This window comes from Stigmatopora nigra, chromosome 10, assembly GCF_051989575.1.
Source record: "Stigmatopora nigra isolate UIUO_SnigA chromosome 10, RoL_Snig_1.1, whole genome shotgun sequence".
Taxonomy (NCBI): Eukaryota; Metazoa; Chordata; class Actinopteri; order Syngnathiformes; family Syngnathidae; genus Stigmatopora; species Stigmatopora nigra.
This window is the reverse complement of record NC_135517.1, coordinates 4,261,996-4,289,477: the sequence shown is the minus strand read 5'-3', so window position 1 is coordinate 4,289,477 and position 27,482 is coordinate 4,261,996. Positions and strand designations below refer to the sequence as shown.

Here is a 27,482-nt window from a genome sequence, read left to right as displayed (position 1 = left end):
AAATTGACGGACAACATGAAGAAACACTTTTTTATTGATGCCCTTATCCCAGTTACAAGAGTGTCAACTTTGGCACATTTAAAAAGAAAACCTGAAATTTGCAACAAAAGTTGATTTAATACCTACAAAGACATGAAATTGTAAAAATATTCATAAGCACTTTCGCTGAAGTTTGAAGTTTCATCTTTGCATATACAAACATTCACATATCTGTTTTACATTCCTGATAAGCTTTAGTTTGTCAAGGGAAAACTGAAACACAAACAGTGCCATATCAACATTCCAGTTTCATGAGCTTTTGTGATACTGCATCTCTTCCTCTTAAACTTAATAATTATATAACCCAATTTATCAGATGTCATGTCAGAACTTATCACTTTTTAATGTACTGGTTACTTGAGCAAGTAATATCAGGTATTCAAATATCAAATACACACAAAACCACTGTTCATGTTACAGAACATAAATCAAATCTGCCAAATATATAACATTTCTACAGACCCATGCAATACGGATATGCCAGTTCTTCTTATTTGTAAACAGCATTCGCATATAATACCTTCCTTTAGCAAATATCCATATTATTTCCCAAAAATATGGAAGACCTGAGCTATAAAACCAAAAGACACCATTTATTTAAGCAGTTAACGATTAACATTCAGCCAATGAAGTTCACCATTTACTTAAATCTAATGCTGTTTATCCTGGATTCTTACTGGAAATCATCATCATCATCTATTCTGGTACTTGTACACAGGCACCAGTATAGATTTGCGTGTTACAGCAGGTTTAACAGGTTACGCTTGTTATTTATCAGTGAGTCAGGTTGTTTTTTTATTCAAGTCTTTGTCCGGACTTGAAGAAACATGGATTGATATTAACAACTGAGGTCACTACTACCCTGAGCGTGTTTGCTTTATTAAACAAAGACCAAAAAAGCCAGTAGTGTTAACAAGAGTCCTCTTTGGTATCATGAATTGTAGAGCAGTTTTTAGTTTAAAATAAAATGCAGTAAAAGCTGCAGGTAAATAGTGAAACAATCCTCACCTTGAACCAGCGATGTTCAAAGCTAATAGCCCCATAAAACTATAATAATGTTCTACCTGCCGGTTAGGAAAGAGAAACTAAGCTTCAAGACCCTCCAAATGACAAATTACATTCAAGGTGTTTTGGTTTTCACAATGACTTTGACAATACTCTCATATATTCAAAGTTGAGTACCTTAAGACTTGGATTTACATATTTACAACAATCTTTTTTTTAAACTGACCAAGTCTCTTAAGTATCTCTCCCTCCCTTTTCCCCTTTTTTGGTGTTTGGAATTCCTGATGATGCCTTAAGTGCGTTGATATATTGTCACAATGTGCTTTGGCTGTACAGAATCTTCAATGGTGTTTAACTATGAATAATTAAGGCTTGTTTATAAGCCTCAGTCACATTATCACAGTCTGTAATGGAGAAAGCACTGTCAGCCACTCCAGACTCGTAACAGTTCCACTTTCTATGGAGACCATCTCCAAGTATACCATCTTCTTGGATGTCAAGCAAGTTGTCAGCAGACACACATCCCCTCATGGTGGGTCTTCCAGCTTTCACTACAAGAGCAGGTAGTCGTGGAAAGTCTGGAAGATCCAACTGATCAAAGGACTCAGAGGAAAGAATACTCTCCTCGCTAACGGCACTAGTTGATCTCACTCTTGTGCCTTTGTTGGGTAATGAAACTGCTAGCTGATCCAAGGACCCAAACTCTTGTGCACCAGAGAACTTTCCATTCCGCTTGAGGATGCCTTTCCTGTGGGTTGATGTTGAGTTGGGCACTTTGGATTGAGGGACCAAGCCAGAATCACTGTTCTCAGGGGAGGAGGAGTAGTATCCAGATTCTTGCTCTGTAGACTTTTTTAGGATACCTTTGCGGGGTAGTATTGTAGTAGATGGGGGAGTGGCTGCTGTGGACATAAAGTTCTGATGTTCTAGTGATGCATCAATAGGGGTCTCACTTATCACCTTCTGTTTCACACTGTTTCTTCTTTTTAAAATACCCTTAGATGGTCGGGTGTCAGTAACTCCTTCGTGGCTGGGCTGGGAGACGTTGTTTTCCTTCCGTGATCGGCGTAGAGAACGCTGGCGAACTACATCGTTACTGCTAACACCTTGTGAGCGCAGTAAGCAACGCATCTTTGAGCCGTTCTCCAGCAAAGGCCTGGATGTACGTCGAAGCCAGTTAGCGACGCTAGCCAGCCCGGCAGGGTGCTGCACTGATGGAGAAGTCGTTGACGTTGCCCCCGCAACTTGGCTGGTTGTTGTCTCAGATAGAAGGGGCTTCTGGTAACCCCAGTTAAGCCACCAGTGTCCTGCTATTTCTTCTATTGTAGCTCTGCGCTCGGGGTTGACCATTAGCATCCAACGGATGAGACCACATGCATCTGATAGGAAGTAAAAGAGGATTTACAACACTTGTCTGCAACATAGCAAACTGTTTATTAACTTATTTACAGTTACAGCACTTTGGCCTTTGGACTTGGTTCCATTGTAGCAAATTAATTGTTAAAATGCTCACCGGAGGGCTTGTTTGGTTTGCGGTAATTTCCAGTGCTGATTTGCTGCACCAGGGCCTTGTGGTTGTTGCCATCAAAGGGCATGGTACCATGAACCATAGTGTACAACAGGACCCCAAGAGACCATGTATCTACCTCTGGCCCGTGATATGGCTGACCATTTACTATTTCTGGGGATGCGTACAATGGACTACCGCAGAATGTCTGGAGGTACTCGTCTTTGTGATAGAGGTTTGACAGGCCAAAGTCAGCAATCTGGAACAGAAGAATTCAAATAAGTGTTCAGTCACAACATTGGTCTTTCAATAACTTTCCAGCCAGAACATGGTACCAACATTGAACTAATCTATTGAGACAGGTTATAAATTGACATATTAAAAAGTCCTGTGGCCACCATTATTTTATCTTTGAGACTATTATAGGCTGAAATGTTAATGTTTGGACATCAGGTTTGTAGTTGAACAATCAACCTAAATGAGACTTATCTTGCAGACACTCATTTTAGACACAATTATATAGAGTATATTGCACAAAGATGCATACCTTGACGTTGCCATTTCCATCTAGTAATATATTCTCCAGTTTCAGATCCCGGTGGACTATTCCATTCTAAGAGAATAAAAAGATCCATATGACATATTTTTACAGCATTTGATTAAGGACAATTGTCATTTTATGTATACAGTACGTTATATAAAAGGATTATTCCCCCCCAGCTCAAAGCACATTCTTTCGTCTTTTCCTGGTGTGTGAGCTATGTTTCATTGTCCTTGCCTCTGCAGGGGGGCATGCCTTCCACTAATGTTTGCCTTTGAAAAAATGCAGGCCATCTATGCCTAAAAAAGGAATGGACACGTGTGGCCAAGGACACACTCCATGTTATGCCATTTGAAGCGAGTATAAAGATCTATTGTCTGTGCTTTTTTATGATTCCAAGTTGGGCCAAATTTATCAGACAGTTTACAATGGTCCTTTAGACCTGAGGAAGTATAAAAAACAAAACCGTTGGTTGACGTGGAACATGATTGGGGTCATTTACACTGTAAATATCATCTAGCATAGATCTAAAGCGGCTTCCGCTGGAGCTTTAGCTTTTGGACTGGCGGACTGGTTTTGATGGTGTGCGAGTGTGCTTTTTGTGTTCTATCACGCCCTCATTAGCGACTGTTGAATGTGTGTTGGGGCAGCTGGCCTTAAGCCCCAAATTCTGCCTCCCCCTCTCACTCGGTCTTTCTACAGACTGTGTTCATTTTCCTCTGCTTTGTTCTCACAGCATCGCTGTTCCAATCACCAGCTGACAGTTAATAATGATCATTATACAACAGTAGGGGGTTCTGTTGCCCGGGAACTAACACAAGCTCGGCAACAGGTTTGGAGGGTAGCTCGGTGTCATTTAAGTCCAAGTAGCTCGAAGAATTTTGGAAGGGATTCAATCATTTCCTTACCTGATGGCAGTAGTGTACAGCAGACACAATCTGTCGGAAGAAGTTTCTAGTTTCCCGTTCGGAGACGTGCCTTCTGTCACAAATGTAGTCGTACAAATCCCCGCGGCTGGCGTACTCCATTACGATCACTATTTTGTCCTTGTTTTCAAATACTGGAAAGGAAATAACAAATTAAACTATTGAAGCTTTCCTTGGTTATTTTCAAGGTATAATGCAAAACAATATTTGTGTATATAATAACTAGATCTATTATTTGATATTCGAAACACAATCATTAATTTTTTTAAAATAGGTACTATGTACTCTGTTGATCAATACAATGACAGTAGCTCCAAATGTAGTTATTGAAGTTTTTTTTAATTTTTTTATCAAGAAACCAATTGAAAATGGCCAAGTGCCAAATTAACTCTTTGGCACTATTTCATTTTTTATCACCTTTTTTTGTCCAATACATTATCTTTATTTCCACCAGGCATTTAAAAACAAGAAGCAAAGCGTTCCAATTTTCTTTCTCACTGTGTCTCAAATTAAATCATCTTTTCACCCAATAACCCAAACTGTCTAAAGTCTTTTAGCTTGTCATGTTAAAGTTCAAGTTACAATGACTTAAGTCCCCAATTTTAGCATTCATTGAAGCTAGCCTTGCAAAGGAAATGATTATTTTTCCCACTGGCCCACACTGTGGCCTGAACAGATTAGGAAAAACCCTATGGATAGTAACAAGAGCGCATTGAGGCGATCTTGATTAGGGGGCACTGGAAGACAAGGCCATGTGCGCTGCCCACAACTTTGCTGTTGTGATGCAACGTGAAGTCAGCAATTATATAACCAAGAATCAGTTTCCACAAAAGACTTGCGTGAGCATCCAAACAATCGGAAACTGATGTAGAGCCCTCTGTTTGAGTATCACGTTTCACTATTCACGTGTTTGGCCTAATTAAGCATGTCCATTCAATACAAGTAATGCATTGTGCAAATACCTTCGTATATGGTGATGATATGCGGGTGACAAAGTGATGACATGATCTCAATTTCTCTGCGAATGTGAACCAGGTCTTGTTCATCCTTGATTTTCTCCTTTCGGATGGACTTAATGGCAACCTTTAAATCCAAACAGAACAAGAAGATTAGCATGTTTGGAACGGAAACTCGTTTTGTTAATCAGCCTTTTGTATGTAAATAATGACATAATTCAAATGAAACAAGACAGGGAATTAGCAGGCATTGTTGACAAAGGAACACGTGTTAGTGGCAAATAGGGGGAAAAAACTTCCTGAAAACAGAATACAGTACCCCCTCGATTATCACGTTTTCACTTAGAGAATTCTCTACTTTGCGTTTTTTTTTCGCTATTAATTACCCCCCTCAATTTTTTTGTTAAAAGTTCATAAAAATGTGAAAATGCATGCTGAAACTTGTAAGCGGAAGACACTCTTGCTACAAGAACTCTGAAAATTTCCTGATTTTCCCTTTTTTAAATCAATAATTGCAATTTGTATCTATGTTTTTAGGCCCAAAAGCATTTTGTACACTAAAAATAAATATATAAAAATATTTTCGGTTTTCCACTTTAATACTGAATGAAAAGTTATAATAGGGGTCACCCTACTTTTTCAATTATCGCGATTATGTCTGGTCTACATTAACCGCAATATTCGAGGTCTTACTGTAGTTCTTTAATTTACATTACATAGTTATTTTTTACTGTCCTTCGTAGAGACACCTATAAAAACTGATAAATACTGCCTTTTTCAAATGAATCCACGTGTTGGAGTGGGAATACCAGGAATTCCTCACCACTCAGGCTTAAAGTTAAGAAGCGTCATCATAAGGTACCAGATGGTGTTTAGAGAAGCCTTCTCATTTGTCAAGCTTCTAGGCTGACTGACAGACAAGCAGACAAAGTAGAGACTTGTCATATCAATTTCACTCAGGGAAACCTGCTGTGTGAATCACCGTCTGGTCTGGATGAGTTGTGCGTCAGTATGGCGTTTATGTCGCTTAGACTCCCTTTTCCTGACTTCTGCGAACTCAGGTTTCCTGGGTTTGTTTGAATAGCCGCCAGACAGAGTTGCTGGACTCATGATGACTTCACACCCTTGTGAGGTTATCGGAGTGTGTGCGCGCCCTTTGTCACCGTCAGTTTGTTCTACGCACTCGGCACCGACAGGACAAAAAATCTTTGGGCTGCAGTACAAACACAACAAGACTGCAATTTTGCGCTTACCACCCACAAAGTAGAATAACATGCCACAATGCATGCCATACTTAGCCTTTGGGGGTTAGGTTTTCATTGGCTTTACAGGTTTAGACAATCATTGTTTTTTTTTCTTAGAGGTCAGAAAAGATTGAGTCTTCTGCTCCAGTTTGTCATTTGAAGAATATTTTGTAATTGTTTACCAAATGGATGATATGTAATTGATCCTTTGGACAATATATTTGCAGATATGAAAATGTCGGACATTATTTGATTTGATTCAGGAGGCTTTGGCCAATTTACTACAATATTTTGAACACATTTTATGTATGAAAAAAATAATCCAATGGGGGAATGGCCTAATCTGTCAATTGTCAGACAGAGAGAACCCACCTGGAATCAAACCCTCGACCCCAGAAATGTAAGCCCCTTCCACTAACCGTCAGATTGCCCAATTATATTCATGTTTTGTTTGTTTTTTGTTTTAAATACATTGCCACAACCCAAAAAAAAATGTTATATTATAATAAGTAGTGTTCTTTGTAAGCCTTTGAGGGCGATAATGAATTACTTTTATATTAGGACAAGATGAAACATAATATGTAGAAAGTAAATGAAGTAATACTTTTTGAGTGCAATTTAAATTCACACAAAGATGCGGAGCAATTAATTTCTCTTACCTTAGATGACACAAATTATAATAAACTAGTGTAACCACCTACAACTTGTTACACAACCGAACACATTACAGATTCCTGTCAGTCAGCTTCGTGTTTAATTAAACAGGCCAGGATTCCATGAGTAAATCATTAAGTGAATACTTGACACAAAATCATATATTCAGCATTCATACTTTCTCAGCCATTTCTGCCTCGGTAAATCAAATGGAAAATATTTTCATCTAGGGTTTTGATCTTTTATAGTTTAGCCAAATTAGAATTTCTATCCTTTAGTGGCCTTGTTTTGACATTCTTGTTCCTTTTGTAAAGTTACTCCACCTTCAATGAAGATGAGTGTTAAAGGTTAAAGTGGAAAACTGCCTTGCCTTTTGTCTGACGTCCGTCCTGTCCCGCCCTGTGGTCAAATTACGTATTGACTTCATGTGTTATCAGGTAAACAAAAACAAAGAAAGGAATGTTGCATTTACAACATGTTAAAAGCTATTTGAGCACCATCTGCATTTAGAAAGGCCAATTGCTAGGTCTTATCAGTATTATGACAGTAAGCTCAGCAAGACCCCCGGCAGGGGTGATTCCCAGACAGCAACTCACATCCTGCAGTGTGTGTGGGGGGACGCGACTCGACATGTACGTTGACTGTGACGTCTAGTGACGAATGCAGGTGGCAAGGAGGAGGGGAAATTCCATTTTTGATTGCCATTACAAACTGAAAACTTGCGACAAAGAGCATAGGTGGTAAACAAGTTGTTGGGTGCTCAAACCACAGACACTCCCAGTGAAATATTACAGTAATGAATCTGATCAAACACAGTGAGTGTGTCTCTGGCAAAAGGCCGGACTGGAAAAGCCTTCACATTCCAGCTTTAGCTGCTAGGCACGAGAGAGATTGAGTTCAGCATACTTAAAATGTAGACAAAAGGTTTGGAATGGGAAAATGCTGTGGCAATGTTACACATTTGCTCAACACAGAGCTGGATTGGCATAGTGAGTGGGGGAGAGGGGGGGGGGGGTATTTCACACCAACCCTTTTTTAACAGTTTCGTGCACTACTTATTTATTGATTATTTATTTGTTGTTATTTGTGTACTTTGTGGTGAAGCTTTAAATCTCATTATACTTGTATAATGACAATAAAAACATTCAGTTTGATTCAAAACAAGCGTGGAGAATTAAAAAAGGTTCTGAATTAAATTGGAAAAAAAATACAAATTATTTCTTTGGCCCTTTAAATTAAATTTTAAAAAATACATAAAAATATTGTACTATATATATATCAGAACACCCTCCCAATAATACATAGTTCTGCGTAATGGGAACTTTTGACTACATCAGTTCTGTGGTTTTAAAATAAACAGCATTCCCAAGACAAAGCTTCTTAGTTGTTTAAAAATACACCTTTTTTTGTTACTGAATAATCTTGAATGGGCTTTGGGAGTAAACAACTTGAAGCCATTTTTAAAAAATTGTTCATCTGCCAAAATGTTACTTATTGTTTATTGAGTTAGCTCGCCTTTTGTGACAAAATATATACTTTTATTACGTTTGCGCCCACACATCTAAGCAAAAATAAAAATAAATTGGTTTTACGACCATAGGTACCTGGAAAACTACATTCCATACATTCCATTCCTCTTTAGCTGATAAAAGAAAGTGTGAACGGTTTTGTTTACAAATTCTGCTTTCATTTCTGAAAACCAATCCAATGATGATATTCACAAGAAAATTAAAAAAATCCACCACTTGCTTTTCTTTTAATTGCCTTACTCCCTCAAATTCTTTTCCTGGTTGATTACAAGCCACGTTGAAGTATAAAGGTGATTTGGCTTTGTGTGCATGGACAGGTTTACAAGAAGCATTAAATCTTTTTTTTTTTTGTGGTAGTTTTTGTGATAGCAGCACATTCTTCACACGTTTCAGAGTCCAACCAGGGACACAAATTATGATTGGAAGTTAGATTTAACCCTTTATAGGGCTCCAATTTAATTCAGTTTGTCATTGATGGGACATCCAATCTATTTCAAATTGGAGCAATTTACTGTCAAAATCAATTTAATAAAATGAATGTCTATTGCTGTCATTGGAAGGCAGTTAAATATTAGGAGGAAAAACAACTAAGGGCCCATTATCTTTGTATTTCTGTGCTTAATTTATTTTACTTGTATGTATTTGATCATTATTTATTGATAATTGTATTTATTCACTAACATTTCGGCCACATTTGTATACCAAATGTTACAATTGTGGCTTACATGACCCCAATTGTGACATCCACATCCTCAGGTCTTTTTTAAAGTATTTTATCTACTTAAATTAGTCACTTATATATAAAGGGCTAATGATTTATGTAAAAATAGTGTTTTTTCTTTAGACTTTTAACTCTCATTTAAGTATAATCCACATGTTCATGCATGCAGTTTTACAAATACCACTTTGATTTCTTAACCGTTGGCCAAAATAAGGAAAAAATAGGAATATTAAAAATCTATTACAAAAATGAGACATTTTGCATATAAAACCTTACCAATCTGCCAGATCTCTCTTTCGCTTTCTTCACTTTGCCATACGTTCCTTTCCCGAGCGTCTCCAGGAACTCGTAGCGGTGTTTTAAGTTGTGTTTGTGGTGATGTCGCTTCACGGCTTGTTTCTTCACCTGGACCGGCTGGAGAGGAGCCTTCGCATCGGATGAAACGCTCTCGACTGCCGGGTAACAGTTTGACGAAAGTCGGCCGACGTTGGAGCCCTCCATGGATGGATCAATGGATGGACGCATACCTAAATGTCTAAACAGGTACACGCCATCAACATCCCATACAGATAAACTATGGAGATGCTCTCCTTAAAGTCCGTCAGCAGGACACCAGGAACTAAGTATTTTTTCTGGAGAGAAATTTGACAGCAGGCATGAAAGTCAAAATTACAACGTTGAATTCGAGTCTTGAACTTAACAGATCCAACATAGCCGGCCGGGAGGCGTGATCACACGTCAGAATATGAAATGGGCGGGGTTAAAAAGATGAAGGGATGTTTGATTTCTATACCCATCAATGCCGATTTTGACGTGAACTGCGATCATCTATTCGCGTTGTTAAAGGATTTCTTTTAAGTCAATTGTCGTCTGCGTTTTTGTAGTTAGTTTGTTTTGTTTTTTGCTGATGTTAAGACTTCCAAATTTACACTCGTGGAATATTTACAATACAATACAATTTAAATAGCGCATCAACCAGGAGTGAGCGTATTATAAAACGAGCGCACAGATACTATTGCGACATAACACTCCTCTCAGCTTCTAACAAGTTCAAACATTCTCAAGTCTCTTTGCTTAGTGCGCATGGTGCATGTAAAAAGAAAATAGGCGTGAGAAAGTGAGTGCGTTGCCCAAAACGAATGATCAAAGCGCTTTAAAACTGGCTTCAAAGCAAACCACATTTTCCTATGAAACCCCAATGTCATAATAAAGCGTTTTTCAAACGTTTTGTTAGTATCACCTAAAACTGCTTTGGTCTCCAAGTATTAACAGACCAGAACTAAATTTTACTAAACTATATTTGATGTTATTTTAAATATCTCGAAATCCAGCTACTTTCGGTTGAAAAGTCCAACTTTGTTGAAAATGCGTGGGTTGGATGGTGTGGTGGCCCCTGATAGTGACAAAACGAAATCAGCTCTTCTGTCCATAAAAGTTTGATATAAATTAAATATATTAGAATAATCTGTTCGCAAAAACTAAATGCAAATGTCTTATGTACTCAAAAGTAAAATTTTAACCAATATGCACAAGTGGAGAGCAAATTTTGAGCTCTGAGAAACAATGCAGTTTGAAAGGAGTAATTCCTGTGCAATACCACAGGAGGGCTCCAAAGACCACTGGTATAATTTTACACGGAATGCAACATACATAAACATGGACTATACTATAATTCATTCATTTTCTGAACTGCTTTGTTCTCACTAGGGTCACGTGAGATGGGGGTGCTGGAGCCTGACTAGTCAGACTAGTTGTTTCCCAACTTTGCTGGTGCTGTTTTTGTAATACCACCTGCCAGTCGTCAGAGAGCGCTCACACGCAGGATGTATTAGTATTATAATATTATCTATATTATAAGGACAACTTCAACATGTGATCGGAAAGTTTGTGTGATAGTTATTTCCTGCCTGAGTCTGAATAGATTGGACGTCTAGAATTGTCAATGGCACTAAAATGTATTAAAAATATAATCATTATATGTACTCAGCACGTAAGGAAAACAAGGAAGTGGGGAAAAGCCTACATTTCCCAAGATGCCTTTCCCCCACTGAGACCCCGCCCTCTACTTTCCCTAACTTCAGTCTGACGGATTATCTGTTTTGCTGTGATTTGATGGTTTGTGAGACGCGACTGAATTTCGCAGCACCACATTACAGCCCCCCATCGTTCTTCATCGTCCACGAGAGACACCAAACATCCGTTCATTTGTTTGCTACCTTGTCGTGCAAATGTGCATTGTTTTGTCTCGATCGGGAGGACTTTAGGGAAGGATTTTACCCCAACAACGTCATCAGGAAGACTCCCTTACTTGGTCTGTTTTCCGTTTTTACCGCACTCGGGCCGGGTTGATCCGTAAACAGAAACGACAAAAAGTCTTTTTTGTCCTCAAAAGCTGCATGGTTGTCACATTTTTTTCCCACGGCTCTTTTCCTGGACACTGAAGGCTATGCGTGTGTCGTCAGGCCAAAACGTGGGCGGACAAGCGATGCCAACCGGCTAACAACGCTAACCCAGGCGAGATCTGCCTTCTGGGTGTGTATTTTTGCAGGAAAACCCCCTCTGATTTTCAGATTTTTTTAAAGAAAAACCCAAATATTAAGTTGACCTCCTGCGATCAAAAAGAAATGAGGCGAGTTTAGTCGAAAAAAACAGCTGTTGTTGTCGCGGCGATGTCTCAGAAGATTGGAGCAAACAAGTTTGCAATGGAATCAAACATGCAACCCAAAAATACTCCACTCACTCGAGATCTCACAAGGATTTTTAGTAGTTATAATAGACACTCCGTCCTGCTGAAGAAGAACCTTAAAGAGACTAATACTTTCTTCCGGGAAATTAGACAGAACTACAGTAATGCATGTGCATCGGCCATGAGTTCGGAAGCAGCTTCCCTGGAGGCAGGTGGGTCAACATCATACATTCCTCAGCATCCTTGCAAAAATGCATGTTTATTGTGATCTTTGGCGATTTAAAAAGCGCCAGCGGATGCAAATCTATAGGAAAAAAAACCTCAATTTAACGTCATTTATTCCAGGTTATGGACAATGACAACTATAGACATCCAATTCATTTATACTGGTTGGACTGGCTTTCAATGCACATATTTCAATGGCGTGGGGGTGGTTTCGAACTCTAACCCACATTGATTGGGAGGATCACTGTCCACCTCTCCCAGTCAAAATCAATTGGACGTCTAATCTAGTTCCATCATCTCGTCTCATTTTACGAACCGCTTTATCCTTGTTAGGGTCGCGGGGGGGGGGGGGTGCTGGAGCCTATTCCAGCTGACTCCGGGTCAGAGGTAGGGGACGGACAACCATGCATACTCACACCCTTACCTAGGAGCAATTTAGAGTGTGTCCAATCAGCTTACCCTGCATGTTTTTTTTGGAATGTGGGAGTAAATCAGAGTACCCGGAACAAACCCACGCAGGCCCGGGGAGAACATGCAAACTCCACACAGATGGACATGGCCCGGATTTGAACCCAGGAACCCAGAGCTGTGTGGCCGACGCGCTAACCACTAGTTCCCTCATTGGCAGCAAATGATTTAATATGGTTTGAAAATAATCTTTTACTCAAATCATACCATATTTCCACTATTTGAGCCAACGACAAATATTTTGACAGGAAGGATCCTTGTATAATTTTCCACTAGGTGGCAGTGTTTAGGGGTAACCCTTTGGCTGCCAGTGATGAGGGGAAACATTTTTATTATGCTTCACGAATAAACTCTCACTCAGAAAGTTCCACTTTGAGTTTATGAATTTAAATAAATAATGGTCGTTAGATGTGCTCGTGAAATTTCTTGCGACAAGCTATTGTTTGGCTGAAATTGTCAATCTATTTGTTTTATCTTGAATCTGTTTGCTGAAGTCCCCAGTCGAAGTAACGAGATATTGTTTATTTTCTGGACATTTGGGTAAAGGAAAGGATTTGCGAATCGTACAAATGGCTGATTGTTGTTTGTGTTTATGTCAGCATTCTGTAAATTATAAGGGGAGGGGGGGGGGTAATGCTCCAATTGGCTGCCCACCAATCTAGGGTATCTCACCATCTAATGCCTATAGTTGGCTGAGATAGGTTTCAGAACCCCCCATGACCCATGTGAGGATAAGCAGTATAGTATAGTAGGTTAATGTATAAATTTAAGAAGCGATAACTGTTCCTTATTTTCTTTGCAAAGCTTTAATTTTTAAGATTTTTCCACCCATTCCACACAAAAAAACATGAATGGATTAAACCATTATAAACCATCTGCATGTGACTAATTTAGTAATTTCCTTTATTTGTGATGGGATGATTTTTAGGGCTTTGCATGTTGCTTTTAAATGATCTACGATTTTTTTTCCTATCCAGTGGTATTAGATACCTGTTTCTCAATAAAGAGAAAGGATTTTACTAAAATCCATCTAACCCAATAGACTGACAGAACTTTATCCAACATGGACTGAACCACGTTTAGCACCATTAGATGACTCATAAGAAAGAATGGCATAATACTCCCTTTCATGGGAGTGCTGAACACGTGTCCTCACTTTAGAAAACACTACATTCTTCCTCTTTGCACGTCTTGACATAATTTTTTCTCACATGATATCAAGCAATTGTTCTACTATTTCGTCTTTTTAATTTAGCGGCCTGAAGTTGCATTATGCGTGGAAAGTCTTAAGCGTTTTGTAAGTTGAGGAATGCAATCAAAATCGTCCAAAAATGTCTTTTAATGGAAGCGGAAAGACAAATTTGTAGTCTTATGCTGCTTCCCTTTGTTCCTCATGTAACTTTTCATATCTTGCAGAATCACATTAATGGACATGACAGCCTTAAATAATGACCTTTATCTGAGCAAATATTTGATTAAAAATCTATTTTTCTATCAAAAAATGTCTATTTTAACCAGGGTTCCTCCTTTGGGTCATAACAGACTACCTTCTATTGCGCCTTTTACATCAAATATAATAATAACCAGATTTATAATCTACCTAACTTAATTTCTTTCTTTTAAGAGCCGAGTAAAAAATATAGATAACAAGTACTAAATAATGTTTTTTTTCAAAAATATATCTAAAATGGTTCGGCCCACATTAAAATCGAGTTGATGTAATTTCGGCCCGCGAAGCAACAGTTTGACACCCTTGGTTTATATAGAAGGAAATCATCCAAATTAGCATTAGCATCCTCAACCATCTTTGTTTTTATCCCTCTCTATAGGACAATTGAGCTGTATTGCTTTTCCTGGTCATGAAGAAGAGTTCTTGCGGAACACTGTGGGTGCCTCCCCATACATTTTAGTACTGGGTCAGAATTGCACAGCACGCTACCAGCTGCTTAACTGCTTGCTAGGAGAAAGACTTCTACCGCTCGGCCCTGAGGCCGGCGTGGCTTGCGGAGGTGTCCAGGGTACAGCGTGCAAGAGGCGTAAGTTATGTTTCACCCATGGGAGACAGACAAGACTCAGTCTGGCATTGCCCGGACAGTACGAACTGGTACATCAGTTGGCGGCCAACCGAGGCCGTTGGGATACGGTTCCCCGAGAAGACTTGGAGATCCATGAGGAATGTGAAGACCCAGCACATCGGCTGGCTGAACTGGAGATCACCCTGCATCACCCTTTACTACAGGCAAGTACTGTATTTTCACGACTATAAGGCACACTTAAAAGTCTTAAATTTTCTCCAAAATAGACAATGCGCCTTATAGTCCAGTGCGCCTTATATATGGAAAAAACTGAAAACCAAAAAGGAAAAACCACCACTATCAGATATTAAAAAAACACAAACGCCTGATCTGAAACAATACTGTTAAATGTACAAAAAAATCCAAAACGTCAACAATGGCTGGCTCTAGAGGTGACTGTGTAGTGAGTGCTTCATACCTGGAAGTCAATAGCAATTACCGTATTTTCACGACTATTAGGCGCACTTAAGTCTTACATTTTCTCCAAAATAGACAGTGCGCCTTATAATACAGTGCGCCTTATAATACAGTGCGCCTTATAATACAGTGTGCCTTATAATACAGTGCGCCTTATATATGGGAAAAATGTCATTCATTGAGGGTGCACCTTATAATGCGGTGCGCTTTATAGTCGTGAAAGTACGCTAGTCGTTTTTTTAATGAAAAGTACACATCGGCATTAAGTTTATTTTTAATTATTTTGATGTCATTATGTACTCAAACTAGTCACATCCAATATATTCTTCATAGTTTCACAATCTTTTTCCAATAATGACTGAAAATCCGAGTAACATAGGCTAAGTGAATCGTTTTGAGGATGCACAGTGCTCCATCACGTGTGCCAGGCGGAAAATGTTTGTCATCCATTTGCTCCAAAGTCTTCATGTCAAACTCCAAGACGCCAGACCTGATGGCTGCCTCAGGGCAGCCCACCCGCTTAACCCCCTTACATAATGCTGCTGGTCTGGTGTGATTCACATGACCATGACTAGGTCGTGGAGCAAAAAAAAAAAAGTCCCAAACTTCTTTGCTATTGTGATGTTGCCATAGATATAACTGAATATTTAGACTTTTATGAAAAAAAAAATGTTTTGGAGATGTCTAGGCATGAAAATACCTTTTAATATTGCTATATCTTATATTTTAAATCATTTTCTAATAGGTCTTTCCATTCAGAATTGGACATCTTCACTATTGTGAATACCAATGAAATATAACTGGAAAATCTGACTATTTTCCTTCTGCATACTTGATCACATTTGAGTCACCGTTAATGTTCAATCTGTTCTTTAATTCTCCTCTTGAGCTAAATTTCTATTCTAATGTTGGACTTTATTTTAATGTGATGAACGTTGCTGGTGGAAATGCCTAGGTGTTTGCTTTTAAGAGGTGTGGAAGATTTTCACGCGCCATTAAATGAGCACATGTTCCTTCTTAGGGAATAAAGCGCCCTGAGGTTTCTGCTCAATGGACTAGAGATTAGCCTGTTTGGGTCAGCGTTGTGAGTGCACAGAATCTCTCTGCTCACTGTGATATTCACACACTGCTGCCACACTCACACTAGAGATGAAGAGACACTTGCTAATTAGTTCTCCTATCCCCAGTGCCCTTCTATTTTGCACCCAAAAGACAAAGGGTTCAACTCTGGCTTCTTTTTTTTCTTTGAACATACCAAACCAAATCAGCTCTCTATTATTTATATATAAACATATATATGTATATGTGTATATGTATATATATGCATGTGTATATATGTATATATATGTATATGTGTATATATGTGTGTATGTGTATATGTGTATATGTATATATATGTATATATGTATATATGTGTGTATGTGTATATGTGTATATGTATATATATGTATATGTGTATGTATATATATGTATATATGTGTATATGTATATATATGTATATGTGTATATATGTATATATGTGTATGTGTATATATGTGTGTATGTATATATGTGTATATGTATATATATGTATGTGTATATGTATATATATGTATATATATGTATATGTGTATATGTATATATATGTATATGTGTATATATGTGTATATATATGTATGTGTGTATATATGTATATATGTGTGTATATGTGTATATATGTATATATGTGTGTGTATGTGTATATATGTGTATATATTTGCAATTTAAACACATTTTGGAAAAAAATAGATTTTTTATCAATTTATCTATAAAATGTATAAAAAATAAATAAAAAGTTCTATATATATATTTATGTGTAGAACTTTTAAAATTATTTATAAAACGAACTTCTTAACTAAGGGATTGCACTTTAAACACTAGTTGCTTCCTTCATTGATGTGGCCATTTTTTTTATTATTTTACTGAGTTATTTTGGAAGGGGAAAATAATACTGGACTAGCGTTTTGGACTTGTGGGAGAGCCTGCAAGCCAGCCACACTTATTCTTACAGGCTCTTTGTTGAAATCAACTGAGCTAAAGAGATTTAAATGCCGCATTGATCAGGATGCTTGCAGGCTATCTTTGTTCCAGAGAGGCAGCTCAGTTCGTGTTTCTTGGAGATGGGACTGACTGTCTCCTTTGTGTTGCTATGTCTGACTCTCTCCCATCGTTTCTTCACATATATACGAATAATATGCAATTTATCACTTTTTAATGACAAATATTTTATTATTGAACTACAGAAACATGAATGAGTCAACAACTATATATATATTATAAGGCACACCCTCAATGAATGACACATTTTATTTATTTTCCATATATAAAGCCCACTGGATTACAAGGCACCTTGTCTATTTTGTAGAAAGATATTATTTCGGGTGTGTTTGAAAAATGTCTTTGCTTCCCAATATTTTGATTTTACACTAAAAGCATCTTGTTTATGCTTTCACATCAGGAGGCAAAAGTCATGGTGGTACCTTGTGCCAGTGTCCAACCAATGGAGGAGGCCTTAGAAGACTGCACTCGAAATGTCATCCCTATCATACTTTATGCCATTAAGGAGGACTCTTTAAACTTGGAGCAGGTTGCCGAACTCCGAAAGGTCAAAGAGATGCTGTCCTTTCCCATCTGTTTCATCCGCCTTCCCGACACCATGCCCACGGCTTCACCCGAGCCTAGTCGCCGTGCAGAGAAGGAAAAGGAGCGTGAGAAGAGTGCCCTCCACAAGCAGCTGCTATCCCTCGGCTTCCTTAGCGGCCCAGCGGGGAATTGCTCCTGCGGCGCCCCTTCGCAAATGCCTACCCCGGGTGCCAAGCCCCAAAGCATGCTGGGCGAGGCTTTCGAAAGACTCCACAGGTTGCTGGTGCCTTTTACCCGTCAGGTTCTTCAAAACCAACAGGTGGAAGCTGCCAGTCTTCTCAATGGTCTACACTGTCGCTGCCTTGATCTTTTCATCAACCAGGTCGGATAAGTTCTTAAATCAGGGGTGTCAAACTTTGGTCTGCGGGCCGAATACAACTTCATTTGAGATCAAGCGGGCCGGACCAGTAAACTCATTGCAAAATTACATAGAACTAACAATAAGCCCACTTTTGTATTAGTCACTAATACTAATAATTAGTGCAAAGAATGAGTAAATTATCAAAATGTTTATTAACAGAATTTTCTTTTTACATTATAAACAATATATTATGAACAAGAGAATAACAAAAGAACATAAGTAAATGTTAATTCATGTTGTCTACACGTACTAAAACCCTAGCGGATAATAGAAAAAATACACATTTTAAAGAAAATTCATTTTTTTTATACAATGCAGCTTTCTTCCCCGGGCCGTACCAAACCACCAGACGGGCCGGATCCGGCCCGCGGGCCGTATGTTTGACACCCGTGTCTTAAATAGCGTTCCTTCAAAGGTTTGGTTTTGTAGATGAAGCAAATTTTTTTTGTTCTTTTTTTTTTTAGGCCTTTGATATGCAGAGAGACCTGCAAATAACCCCCCGTAGGCTGGAATACACCCGTGAGAAAGAAGGGGAATTGTTTACCTCGCTCATGGCCATCGCTAACCGCAAGCAAGAGGAGATGAAGGAAATGATTGTGGACACACTTGGAAGCATGAAAGAGCAACTGCTGGAGGATGCGGCTAACTTGGAATTCATGGGTGAGTTGGTATGCATGCAATTTATTAGAAAGGTATCTCCTGATATTTGTTGTTAACAGTTAACCATGTCTGGATAATTATACCAGTTTTGGATGTTAATGTGATTCCTGCTGATAAAACTTTGATGAGAATGACTATTGACCCAACTTTGCGTTTTTGTCTGGTCTGCATTAACCGCGATATTCGAGGGATTACTGTAAAACAAGTTCAGCCCTCTGTGCTAGCAAATCGAAAATTACTTTTTAATACTGTGACTAAATTTATAAATGTTATTAAAGCGTTGAGTGGCTAACTTAACAAGGTGTTTTTCCACATTTTAACTGCAGATGTCATTGTGACAACCAATGGCGATCCGGTTACATCAAAGGAGATCAAGTCCTGCATCCACCAAATCCAAGAACTAATAGTATTGCGTCTGAATCAGGCTGTGGCCAACAAACTCATCAGTTCTGTAGACTATTTGAGAGAAAGTTTTGTGGGAACACTGGAACGATGCCTTAGTAGTCTGGAAAAGTCTCACATTGACTCGTCGGTACACAACATCACTTCCAATCACCTTAAACAGGTGACCACAAATAACTCTAAATATTTACTACTACTCACTTCCACTAAATTTTCTATAATGTTGGCTCATCTTCTGTTGTAGTTGTTAAACGCTGCCTACCACGTCGAAGTCACCTTTCATTCAGGATCCTCTGTCACGCGACTAGTTTGGGAACAAATCAAACAGGTATAAATTCATTCAGAGTCCATCACAGGAAAGTTGTTATAATCCTCTTGTGTCTTTTTCAGATTATCCACAGGATAACCTTTGTAAATCCACCTGCCATCTCGCACGAATGGAAACGCAAAGTGGCCCAAGACGCCATAGAAAGCCTAAGCGCCGCCAAACTAGCCCGTAGCATCTGTTCCCAATTCCGAACCCGACTCAACAGTTCTCACGAAGCTTTTGCGGCATCCCTGCGTCAGGTAAGCACGTCCATTTTTCTTTCCTTCCACTATCTTTCCCTATCACCACAATTATTTTCAGTTATTATCAATTTATCATGTGGATTTCCTCTACAAAAGCAAAAAAATATACAATCACATTAAACCAGTGCATTTTATCTATGACAATCTATACAGGAAGGCTGATTTGTCTCATGTACTGTAGTCTGATGACATGAAAACAAATCATCTATAATCATTTATTTCCTTTTTAACCATCCTCAAAATCACATGGGTTCATTATGATTGGCTACACCTCATTTAATCCATCAGCGCTGGCCCTTATTTGATTGTTGAGGCTTGATTCCAATTCTTTGCTTATTAAGTTGTTTCACGCCAACAAATTATGAAGATCTTTTCGGCTAATAAAGCCACAAACAGTTAAGCAGTCTCCCAAATCCGTCATAGCTTGTCAAATATTCACCACATGCTTAAATCGATTGTTTTTAAAACGCTGTATCTAACTCGTCAATGGCTTGACAAGACAATTCGTAACGATTTTCTAGTTGTCGTCACATGAGAGCTCGTGAATGTCGCTAACATCACGATGGTTAAACTCACGATTTGACTGAAGTTAAGTTAACATATGGTCGCTTACTTTATATTCATCGTGTTGCTGTTAAAGCAGAAAAATACAGAGTGAGAAAGGCTTAATAGAGATGAGTTGAGGTGTGTCATGTGCTACGTGCCAACATGGAGGTGTTGTAAATTACACTAAAGCGTCATGCTTCAATGAGCTGCAACATGTGAGCATGGGAGAGAGGTAGTAGGATCTTGTCTTCTCTTTTATTTAATAGCTTTTTCAAGATTTTTCTGTGTGGAAAATATCAAGCTTTAGTGCCAAAAGACTACACATACTACTTCAACTTAGATCTGATGTTCTAATTCCTTAATACTTAGTTATCGTTTCAATGTATCCTGAATTGAGCATAATCACAGAGGGACAAACATATTTTTATCATTTTTAATCGTCCGCGGAAAAGACGCATATCTGCAGCACTATTTTAAATTAAAACCGTAAAACCTAAAACCACAGTATGTTAATACAAGAGAAATATTACACTTGAGCTAAAGTCTAACTAAGCACTACTACATGATGATTCATCAATTAAAATTGGCACTCATTACAATAATAAACCCAAAACAAAAGCATAAAAATGTAAAGATTTATGAGCTATGCAAATAATGATGCATTATTGTTAGTTTGCATAATAATAATAAGAGTGATAACTGAATTAATTCTGTATATTTTTGGCAGTGTCAATCAAGGCACAGCCAGTATAATTATCTTGTCAGTTCTCCTATGTCAGTTGATTTTGTAAGTCTACTGATTAAATGAATAGGTAGAATAAATTAAATGATAAAATATTTTCTATTCAAGTCATGTAAAATCCGGCTGGTGTGAACTTGGCTTTGAGTTAGTTCTCATGCCAACTTGGAGGGCCTGCAGTAAGACTGATGACAACACAAACCTGTAGGTGGGAGCTTATGAAAAGGGATTCTTGGATAAACATTGATTGACACTGATTTATGGTCGCTGTTTTCTTAAAAAAAACATTTGGTGAGCAACTTCGCATTTATTCATTTGATAAATGACAGAACGTCAAGGGAGGTCATTTGGGTAGAAAACACAAAATGGGAGGCAGTTTATTATTTTTGATTTATCAAAAGTAGGAGTGGCCTAGCGAATGAATGGTTAGCGTGTTGGATTCACAGTTCTACGGTCGTGGGTTCGAGCCTAGGTTGGTCTATACACGGATTCAGCACCCCCTGTGATCCTTGTGAGGATGAGCTGTTAAAAAATTGAATGAATTATCAAAAGGAGCTAGGCCAAAAAAATTAGCAGCAACTTTGTTTTTGGGAGGGGTAGATTAATGACAGTCTGATCTAAGTTATGAAGATTTTTTTTTTGTGTCTTGTTGCAGCTGGAGGAAGGCCACACGGGGCGACTGGAGCGCACCGAGGACCTGTGGCTGCGCGTGAGGAAGGACCATGCCCCCCGGCTAGCCCGCCTTTCATTGGAAAGCCGCTCTCTCCGAGACGTCCTGCTGCATGGTGAGTTTTCTAATCAGCTTTACAAATATACCGTAACTATCTGGCTGCCTAAAGTTGAGTGTTACGGGGCCTGTGACGCAGTTTGTAGCTCAACTTGTCCTGGAACCAAAGAGTCAGTGCTTCGATTCCAAACTACAACTGTCTAAGTACCCTTGGGCAAGGCACTGAACCCTAATTTGGCCACAGTGGGTTGGCAGTGCATTCATTGCATGACTGCAGCCTTATTAATAATAATAATAATTACACCAAAGTTAATACACAGAAGGGATTGAGTGTCGTGCTACCGCAAGTTTAAAGTCCTAATGGATGTGGGGAAAAAAACTGTCCTTAAGACATACTTTTTGAAACCTATAGCGTCTGCCAGAGGGCATCAGCTGGAACAGATTGTGACCAGGCATGTAAATGCGTAGTTGAATGGTCCAAAAACTGCAGTATATTAATAAAATCCTCTTCAAATTCCTTCATTTTTTTTCCATAGTGGCTATATGTGACTTCTTTTGGTAACAGACTGTTTTCTTTTAACAGGTAAACCAAAGATAGGACGGGAATTAGGACGTGGCCAATATGGAGTTGTGTACCTTTGCGACAGTTGGAGTGGACGTTACCCATGCGCACTAAAATCTGTGGTGCCACCGGATGATAAACACTGGAACGATTTGGCTTTAGAGTTTCACTATACTCGGTGAGTTTGGGAATATTAAGTGTACTGATGTACATTGTACCGTATCATATTTTTGATTGGGAAAAAATATCTACCATAGAGACAGTTTTTATTAGTTTTAATAGATTAATTAATTGAACAATCTCACATATTTCACACAGTTATGCAGGCATTTTAAGCAGAATGTTGATGTCATGACAGCACTGATCAGGAGGATGTCAAATTCTTCCTCATCGTAGCATGTGAACAATTTCTTGGCAGACACCCTGCTTCTAAGAAATTAGGTTTTAGGCTACTTATTGCTTTTCTGGGAACACATCAGTCTTGTACTGTAGTTCATCTTAGCACACAGTTGATTCATATGTCACAAAATGGAGAAATGCATAGCCGTTAAATTGTAACACCAACAGGTCAGTGATAACAGATGTCTTTTTTTTATGGCTAGGTCGCTGCCCAAGCACGAGCGGCTCGTCGACTTACACGGCTCCGTTATCGACCACACGTACGGGGAAGGCTCCAGTATTGCCGTGCTGCTTATCATGGAGAGACTGCACAGAGATCTCTACACTGGCCTCAAGGTGATACAATTCAATTTAGAGCAAAAAACGTAACACCGGCTGATCGATATCTCTTAAATGCAGCTGTTTTTTTGTTTGTTTTTTATACATGGTTGTTTTTCACCCTCCCAACTAGTCCCTGTACTCTTGTTTTTGGAATTCCTTTTAGAGAAAATAGCTTTCAGGCTTATTTTTTTTTGGGAGGGAAGCTCATCACATGGATGAGAACAACAGTTTTAATTTTTGTTCATAGCCTCGAGCAGCTGAACTAGCATTTCAAAGTAATACTTATTTATTTTTCTAGATGTCAGTGGAGCCTGATATAATAACATAAAAATAGCATTCAGAGCAAATTTTCCAACAATGGTCATTTGAAAAGCCTTAAGCGCCAAGTAACTTTAGGAAAATTGTTTTGCTTTTTTAGTTGAGTGACTCGAGTAATTAAAGCTTTCTAGTGTATTGAATTAATAGATGTTGGTGCACTTAAGTAATATTCTTATTTTGTTGTTTTTGTTGGTTCTAGGCTAGTTTATCCTTGAGGGAAAGACTACAAATCGCTCTGGATGTGGTGGAGGGCATCCGCTTCCTGCACAGTCAAGGCCTCTTGCACAGAGACATAAAACTCAAAAATGTTCTGGTAAGTGCAAATAAGATACAAATTTTGCACTTAATTCACCTCCCATTATTATTATTTGTCAGGTGTCCACCTAAAAATATAATAACTGTCAATTTATTTTACCTACACACTGGCGCCATTGTACTGTTATTTAAAAACACAGTGAAAATAGAAGAAAATACACAATCAAAGTTGCCATGTCACATTTATCCAGTTTTATTCTTGTTAACAATATATGTTTCTGTTCCTTCTTCTACGTTGCAGCTGGATAAGCAGAACCGTGCCAAGATTACTGATTTAGGCTTCTGTAAACCAGAAGCTATGATGTCTGGCAGCATTGTGGGAACTCCCATCCACATGGCACCGGAGCTATTTACAGGTAATTGTTGAAGTTCTGATGACAACCTGTTGGTTCTGCCAGTTGTTTTCATGAGGCTTTTTTTATTATCTGTGATTCCCTAAAAGGAAAGTATGACAATTCGGTGGACGTCTACGCCTTCGGGATCCTTTTCTGGTACCTGTGTACCGGTTCCGTTAAACTTCCAGAAGCGTTTGAAAAATGCTCCAGCAAGGACCAACTCTGGAATAATGTTAAGAAAGGTGAGTTAGCTTCAGATTCAATAGATGTTGTTACTTATTGATATTGGAGATCACCAGTAGGAAAGTTATCTTTGCGGCAGGTCTTAGAACCTTTAAACTGCGATAAATGAGGTATTACTGTCATTGGATCACATTATTATATATGCAAAACAAACTAGACAATGTCAGGTATTATTATTTGCTGTAGAATCTTTAAGATAGTTACAATTCTGAAGTTTTGTCAGAAATTAAACATTTTGGACCAATTTAGATATAATTTTTAGATTTAAAAAAAAAATTGATTAAAAGAACTGGATTAAAGGCCCTGAATATTCCGTTTTTTATAGATCTAAAAAAATGTTTATTTGAGCTATTTTAAAATATATTTTTAGAGTTTACAAAATGCTTTTTGAACTAAAAACAGAAAAATAGATTAAGAAAATTACAATTATCAATTTAAAAGGGGGAAAAAAATCAGGAAATTTTATATACATCTATACTCTTCATTTTAATTTCATCCTAAAACAAATAGTCGACACTCATTATTTACTTTCCCGGGCCACACAAAATGATGCGGTGGGCCAAATTTGGCCCCCGGGCCACCACTTTGACACCTGTGGATTAAAGCTTTGTTTTGGCAGGGTATATTGTTTGTGGAGATTAAGTTGGAATTTACTACTGGTGGCTAAAAAAATTACATTTAGGTCAAAATTGGGTCTTTGGTATGTCAAAAGAAACTGACTGAGTAATGCATTCCTACTTTGATTACGTATGTATCATACCTGCAGGTGCCCGACCCGAACGTCTATCCACTTTCGACGAAGAGTGCTGGCAGTTGATGGAGGCCTGCTGGAACGGCGACCCATCCCAGAGGCCCCTGCTCGGAATTGTGGAGCCCGGCCTGCAAAGCATCATGGTCCGCCTCTGCAACTACGGTTCGGAGCAAAAAAGCAGCAGCCTAGAGGACTCGAACTGAAAACACTCCAATGTGCAAAAGTATTTTGATCGTATTTATGAATGGATGCTCGATGGACACACTTTGTGACCTATGACCTTGTCCTTCTTATTCACATGTGGGTAATTTATGACGTGGCTGGCTGCAGATATTTTCTTTTTATCATTTATTTGTATAGAGGTCCTCCACGTTGTTATGCTAACTGCCACTCATTCACAGAAAATGTTACTAGATGCTATTTTTAAATGTTTGTCTGTCACGTGTATGTACTGTGTGCAAAAAAAGGTAAAAGATACATTTTAGATTGTATTTATGTCTGCATCTACACCAACTTTTTTTTAAATAAAAGGATCTGTTATAAAATGTTGTGGTGCTTCACTCGTGATACCGAACAGACTTTTTCTTTGTTCTTATTTATGTTTACATTATTTGCAAAAAAACGACATAGTATAGTAAGGCTTTTTCTCCTAAAAAAATGACATAGTATAGTAAGGCTTTTTCCTTCTAAAAAACGACATAGTATAGTAAGGCTTTTTCTCCTAAAAAAAAAAAACGACATAGTATAGTAAGGCTTTTCCTCCTAAAAAACGACATAGTATAGTAAGGCTTTTTCTCCTAAAAAACGACATAGTATAGTAAGGCTTTTTCCTAAAAAAACGACATGGTAGAGTAAGGCTCTTTCGTTAAAAAACGACATAGTATAGTAAGGCTTTTTTTCGTTAAAAAACGACATAGTATAGTAAGGCTTTTTATCACCAAAAACGACATAGTATAGTATGGCTTTTTTCGTTAAAAAACGACATACTATAGTAAGGCTTTTTTCGTTAAAAAACGACATAGTATAGTAAGGCTTTTTTTCGTTAAAAAACGACATAGTATAGTAAGGCTTTTTTTCGTTAAAAAACGACATAGTATAGTAAGGCTTTTTATCACCAAAAACGACATAGTATAGTATGGCTTTTTTTCGTTAAAAAACGACATAGTATAGTAAGGCTTTTTATCACCAAAAACGACATAGTATAGTAAGGCTTTTTCCTCTAAAAAAACGACATAGTATAGTAAGGCTTTTTCCTCTAAAAACAACGACATAGTATAGTAAGGCTTTTTCCTCTAAAAAAACGACATAGTATAGTAAGGCTTTTTTTCGTTAAAAAACGACATAGTATAGTAAGGCTTTTTATCACCAAAAACGACATAGTATAGTATGGCTTTTTTCGTTAAAAAACGACATACTATAGTAAGGCTTTTTTCGTTAAAAAACGACATAGTATAGTAAGGCTTTTTTTCGTTAAAAAACGACATAGTATAGTAAGGCTTTTTTTCGTTAAAAAACGACATAGTATAGTAAGGCTTTTTATCACCAAAAACGACATAGTATAGTAAGGCTTTTTATCACCAAAAACGACATAGTATAGTAAGGCTTTTTTTCCGTTAAAAAACGACATAGTATAGTAAGGCTTTTTTTTGTTAAAAAACGACATACTATAGTAAGGCTTTTTTTCGTTAAAAAACGACATAGTATAGTAAGGCTTTTTATCACCAAAAACGACATAGTATAGTAAGGCTTTTTTTCGTTAAAAAAACGACATAGTATAGTAAGGCTTTTTATCACCAAAAACGACATAGTATAGTAAGGCTTTTTTTCGTTAAAAAAACGACATAGTATAGTAAGGCTTTTTTTCGTTAAAAAACGACATAGTATAGTAAGGCTTTTTTTCGTTAAAAAACGACATACTATAGTAAGGCTTTTTTCGTTAAAAAACGACATAGTATAGTAAGGCTTTTTTTCGTTAAAAAACGACATAGTATAGTAAGGCTTTTTTTCGTTAAAAAACGACATACTATAGTAAGGCTTTTTTCGTTAAAAAACGACATAGTATAGTAAGGCTTTTTTTCGTTAAAAAACGACATAGTATAGTAAGGCTTTTTTTCGTTAAAAAACGACATAGTATAGTAAGGCTTTTTTTCGTTAAAAAACGACATAGTATAGTATGGCTTTTTTTCGTTAAAAAACGACATAGTATAGTAAGGCTTTTTTTCATTAAAAAACGACATACTATAGTAAGGCTTTTTTTCGTTAAAAAACAACATAGTATAGTAAGGCTTTTTATCACCAAAAACGACATAGTATAGTAAGGCTTTTTTTCGTTAAAAAACGACATAGTATAGTAAGGCTTTTTATCACCAAAAACGACATAGTATAGCATGGCTTTTTTTCGTTAAAAAACGACATAGTATAGTAAGGCTTTTTTTCATTAAAAACGACATACTATAGTAAGGCTTTTTTTCGTTAAAAAACGACATAGTATAGTAAGGCTTTTTATCACCAAAAACGACATAGTATAGTAAGGCTTTTTTTTCGTTAAAAAACGACATACTATAGTAAGGCTTTTTTTC

General features: G+C 37.8%; 2 protein-coding genes across 2 annotated transcripts; one reads left to right on the top strand and one right to left on the bottom strand.

Moving 5' to 3' along the window:
* Positions 1 to 3: 3 nt before the first annotated feature.
* nuak2 (NUAK family, SNF1-like kinase, 2) lies at positions 4 to 10,117 on the bottom strand. Its single transcript, XM_077727080.1, has 6 exons — positions 9,399 to 10,117; positions 4,981 to 5,101; positions 4,001 to 4,152; positions 3,099 to 3,164; positions 2,558 to 2,810; positions 4 to 2,423 (listed from the first exon to the last, which is right to left on the bottom strand). Exons 1-6 carry the CDS (start codon positions 9,645 to 9,647, stop codon positions 1,396 to 1,398), a joined length of 1,869 nt encoding a protein of 622 aa, XP_077583206.1. The 5' UTR covers positions 9,648 to 10,117; the 3' UTR covers positions 4 to 1,395.
* A 1,081-nt stretch (positions 10,118 to 11,198) lies between these two features.
* dstyk (dual serine/threonine and tyrosine protein kinase) lies at positions 11,199 to 25,448 on the top strand. Its single transcript, XM_077726184.1, has 14 exons — positions 11,199 to 12,020; positions 14,331 to 14,740; positions 17,470 to 17,976; positions 18,480 to 18,675; positions 19,002 to 19,240; positions 19,322 to 19,405; positions 19,468 to 19,644; positions 21,588 to 21,717; positions 22,243 to 22,399; positions 22,824 to 22,956; positions 23,459 to 23,572; positions 23,816 to 23,930; positions 24,017 to 24,151; positions 24,919 to 25,448. The coding sequence occupies exons 1-14, from the start codon at positions 11,792 to 11,794 to the stop codon at positions 25,104 to 25,106; spliced, it is 2,814 nt and encodes a 937-aa protein (XP_077582310.1). The 5' UTR covers positions 11,199 to 11,791; the 3' UTR covers positions 25,107 to 25,448.
* Positions 25,449 to 27,482: the final 2,034 nt, after the last annotated feature.

Bases quoted from the DNA above. Each gene is read 5' to 3' on its own strand.
- nuak2 (XM_077727080.1), bottom strand. From the start codon at position 9,647: ATGCGTCCATCCATTGATCCATCCATGGAGGGCTCCAACGTCGGCCGA. The intron at 5,102-9,398 runs GTAAGGTTTTAT...TTGGATTTAAAG, and splicing joins AAGAGAGATCTGGCAGATTG to GTTGCCATTAAGTCCATCCG. The intron at 3,165-4,000 runs GTAAGGAAATGA...TTATTCTCTTAG, and splicing joins CTGTACACTACTGCCATCAG to AATGGAATAGTCCACCGGGA.
- dstyk (XM_077726184.1), top strand. From the start codon at position 11,792: ATGTCTCAGAAGATTGGAGCAAACAAGTTTGCAATGGAATCAAACATG. The intron at 18,676-19,001 runs GTGAGTTGGTAT...TTTTAACTGCAG, and splicing joins GGCTAACTTGGAATTCATGG to ATGTCATTGTGACAACCAAT. The intron at 24,152-24,918 runs GTGAGTTAGCTT...TCATACCTGCAG, and splicing joins CTGGAATAATGTTAAGAAAG to GTGCCCGACCCGAACGTCTA.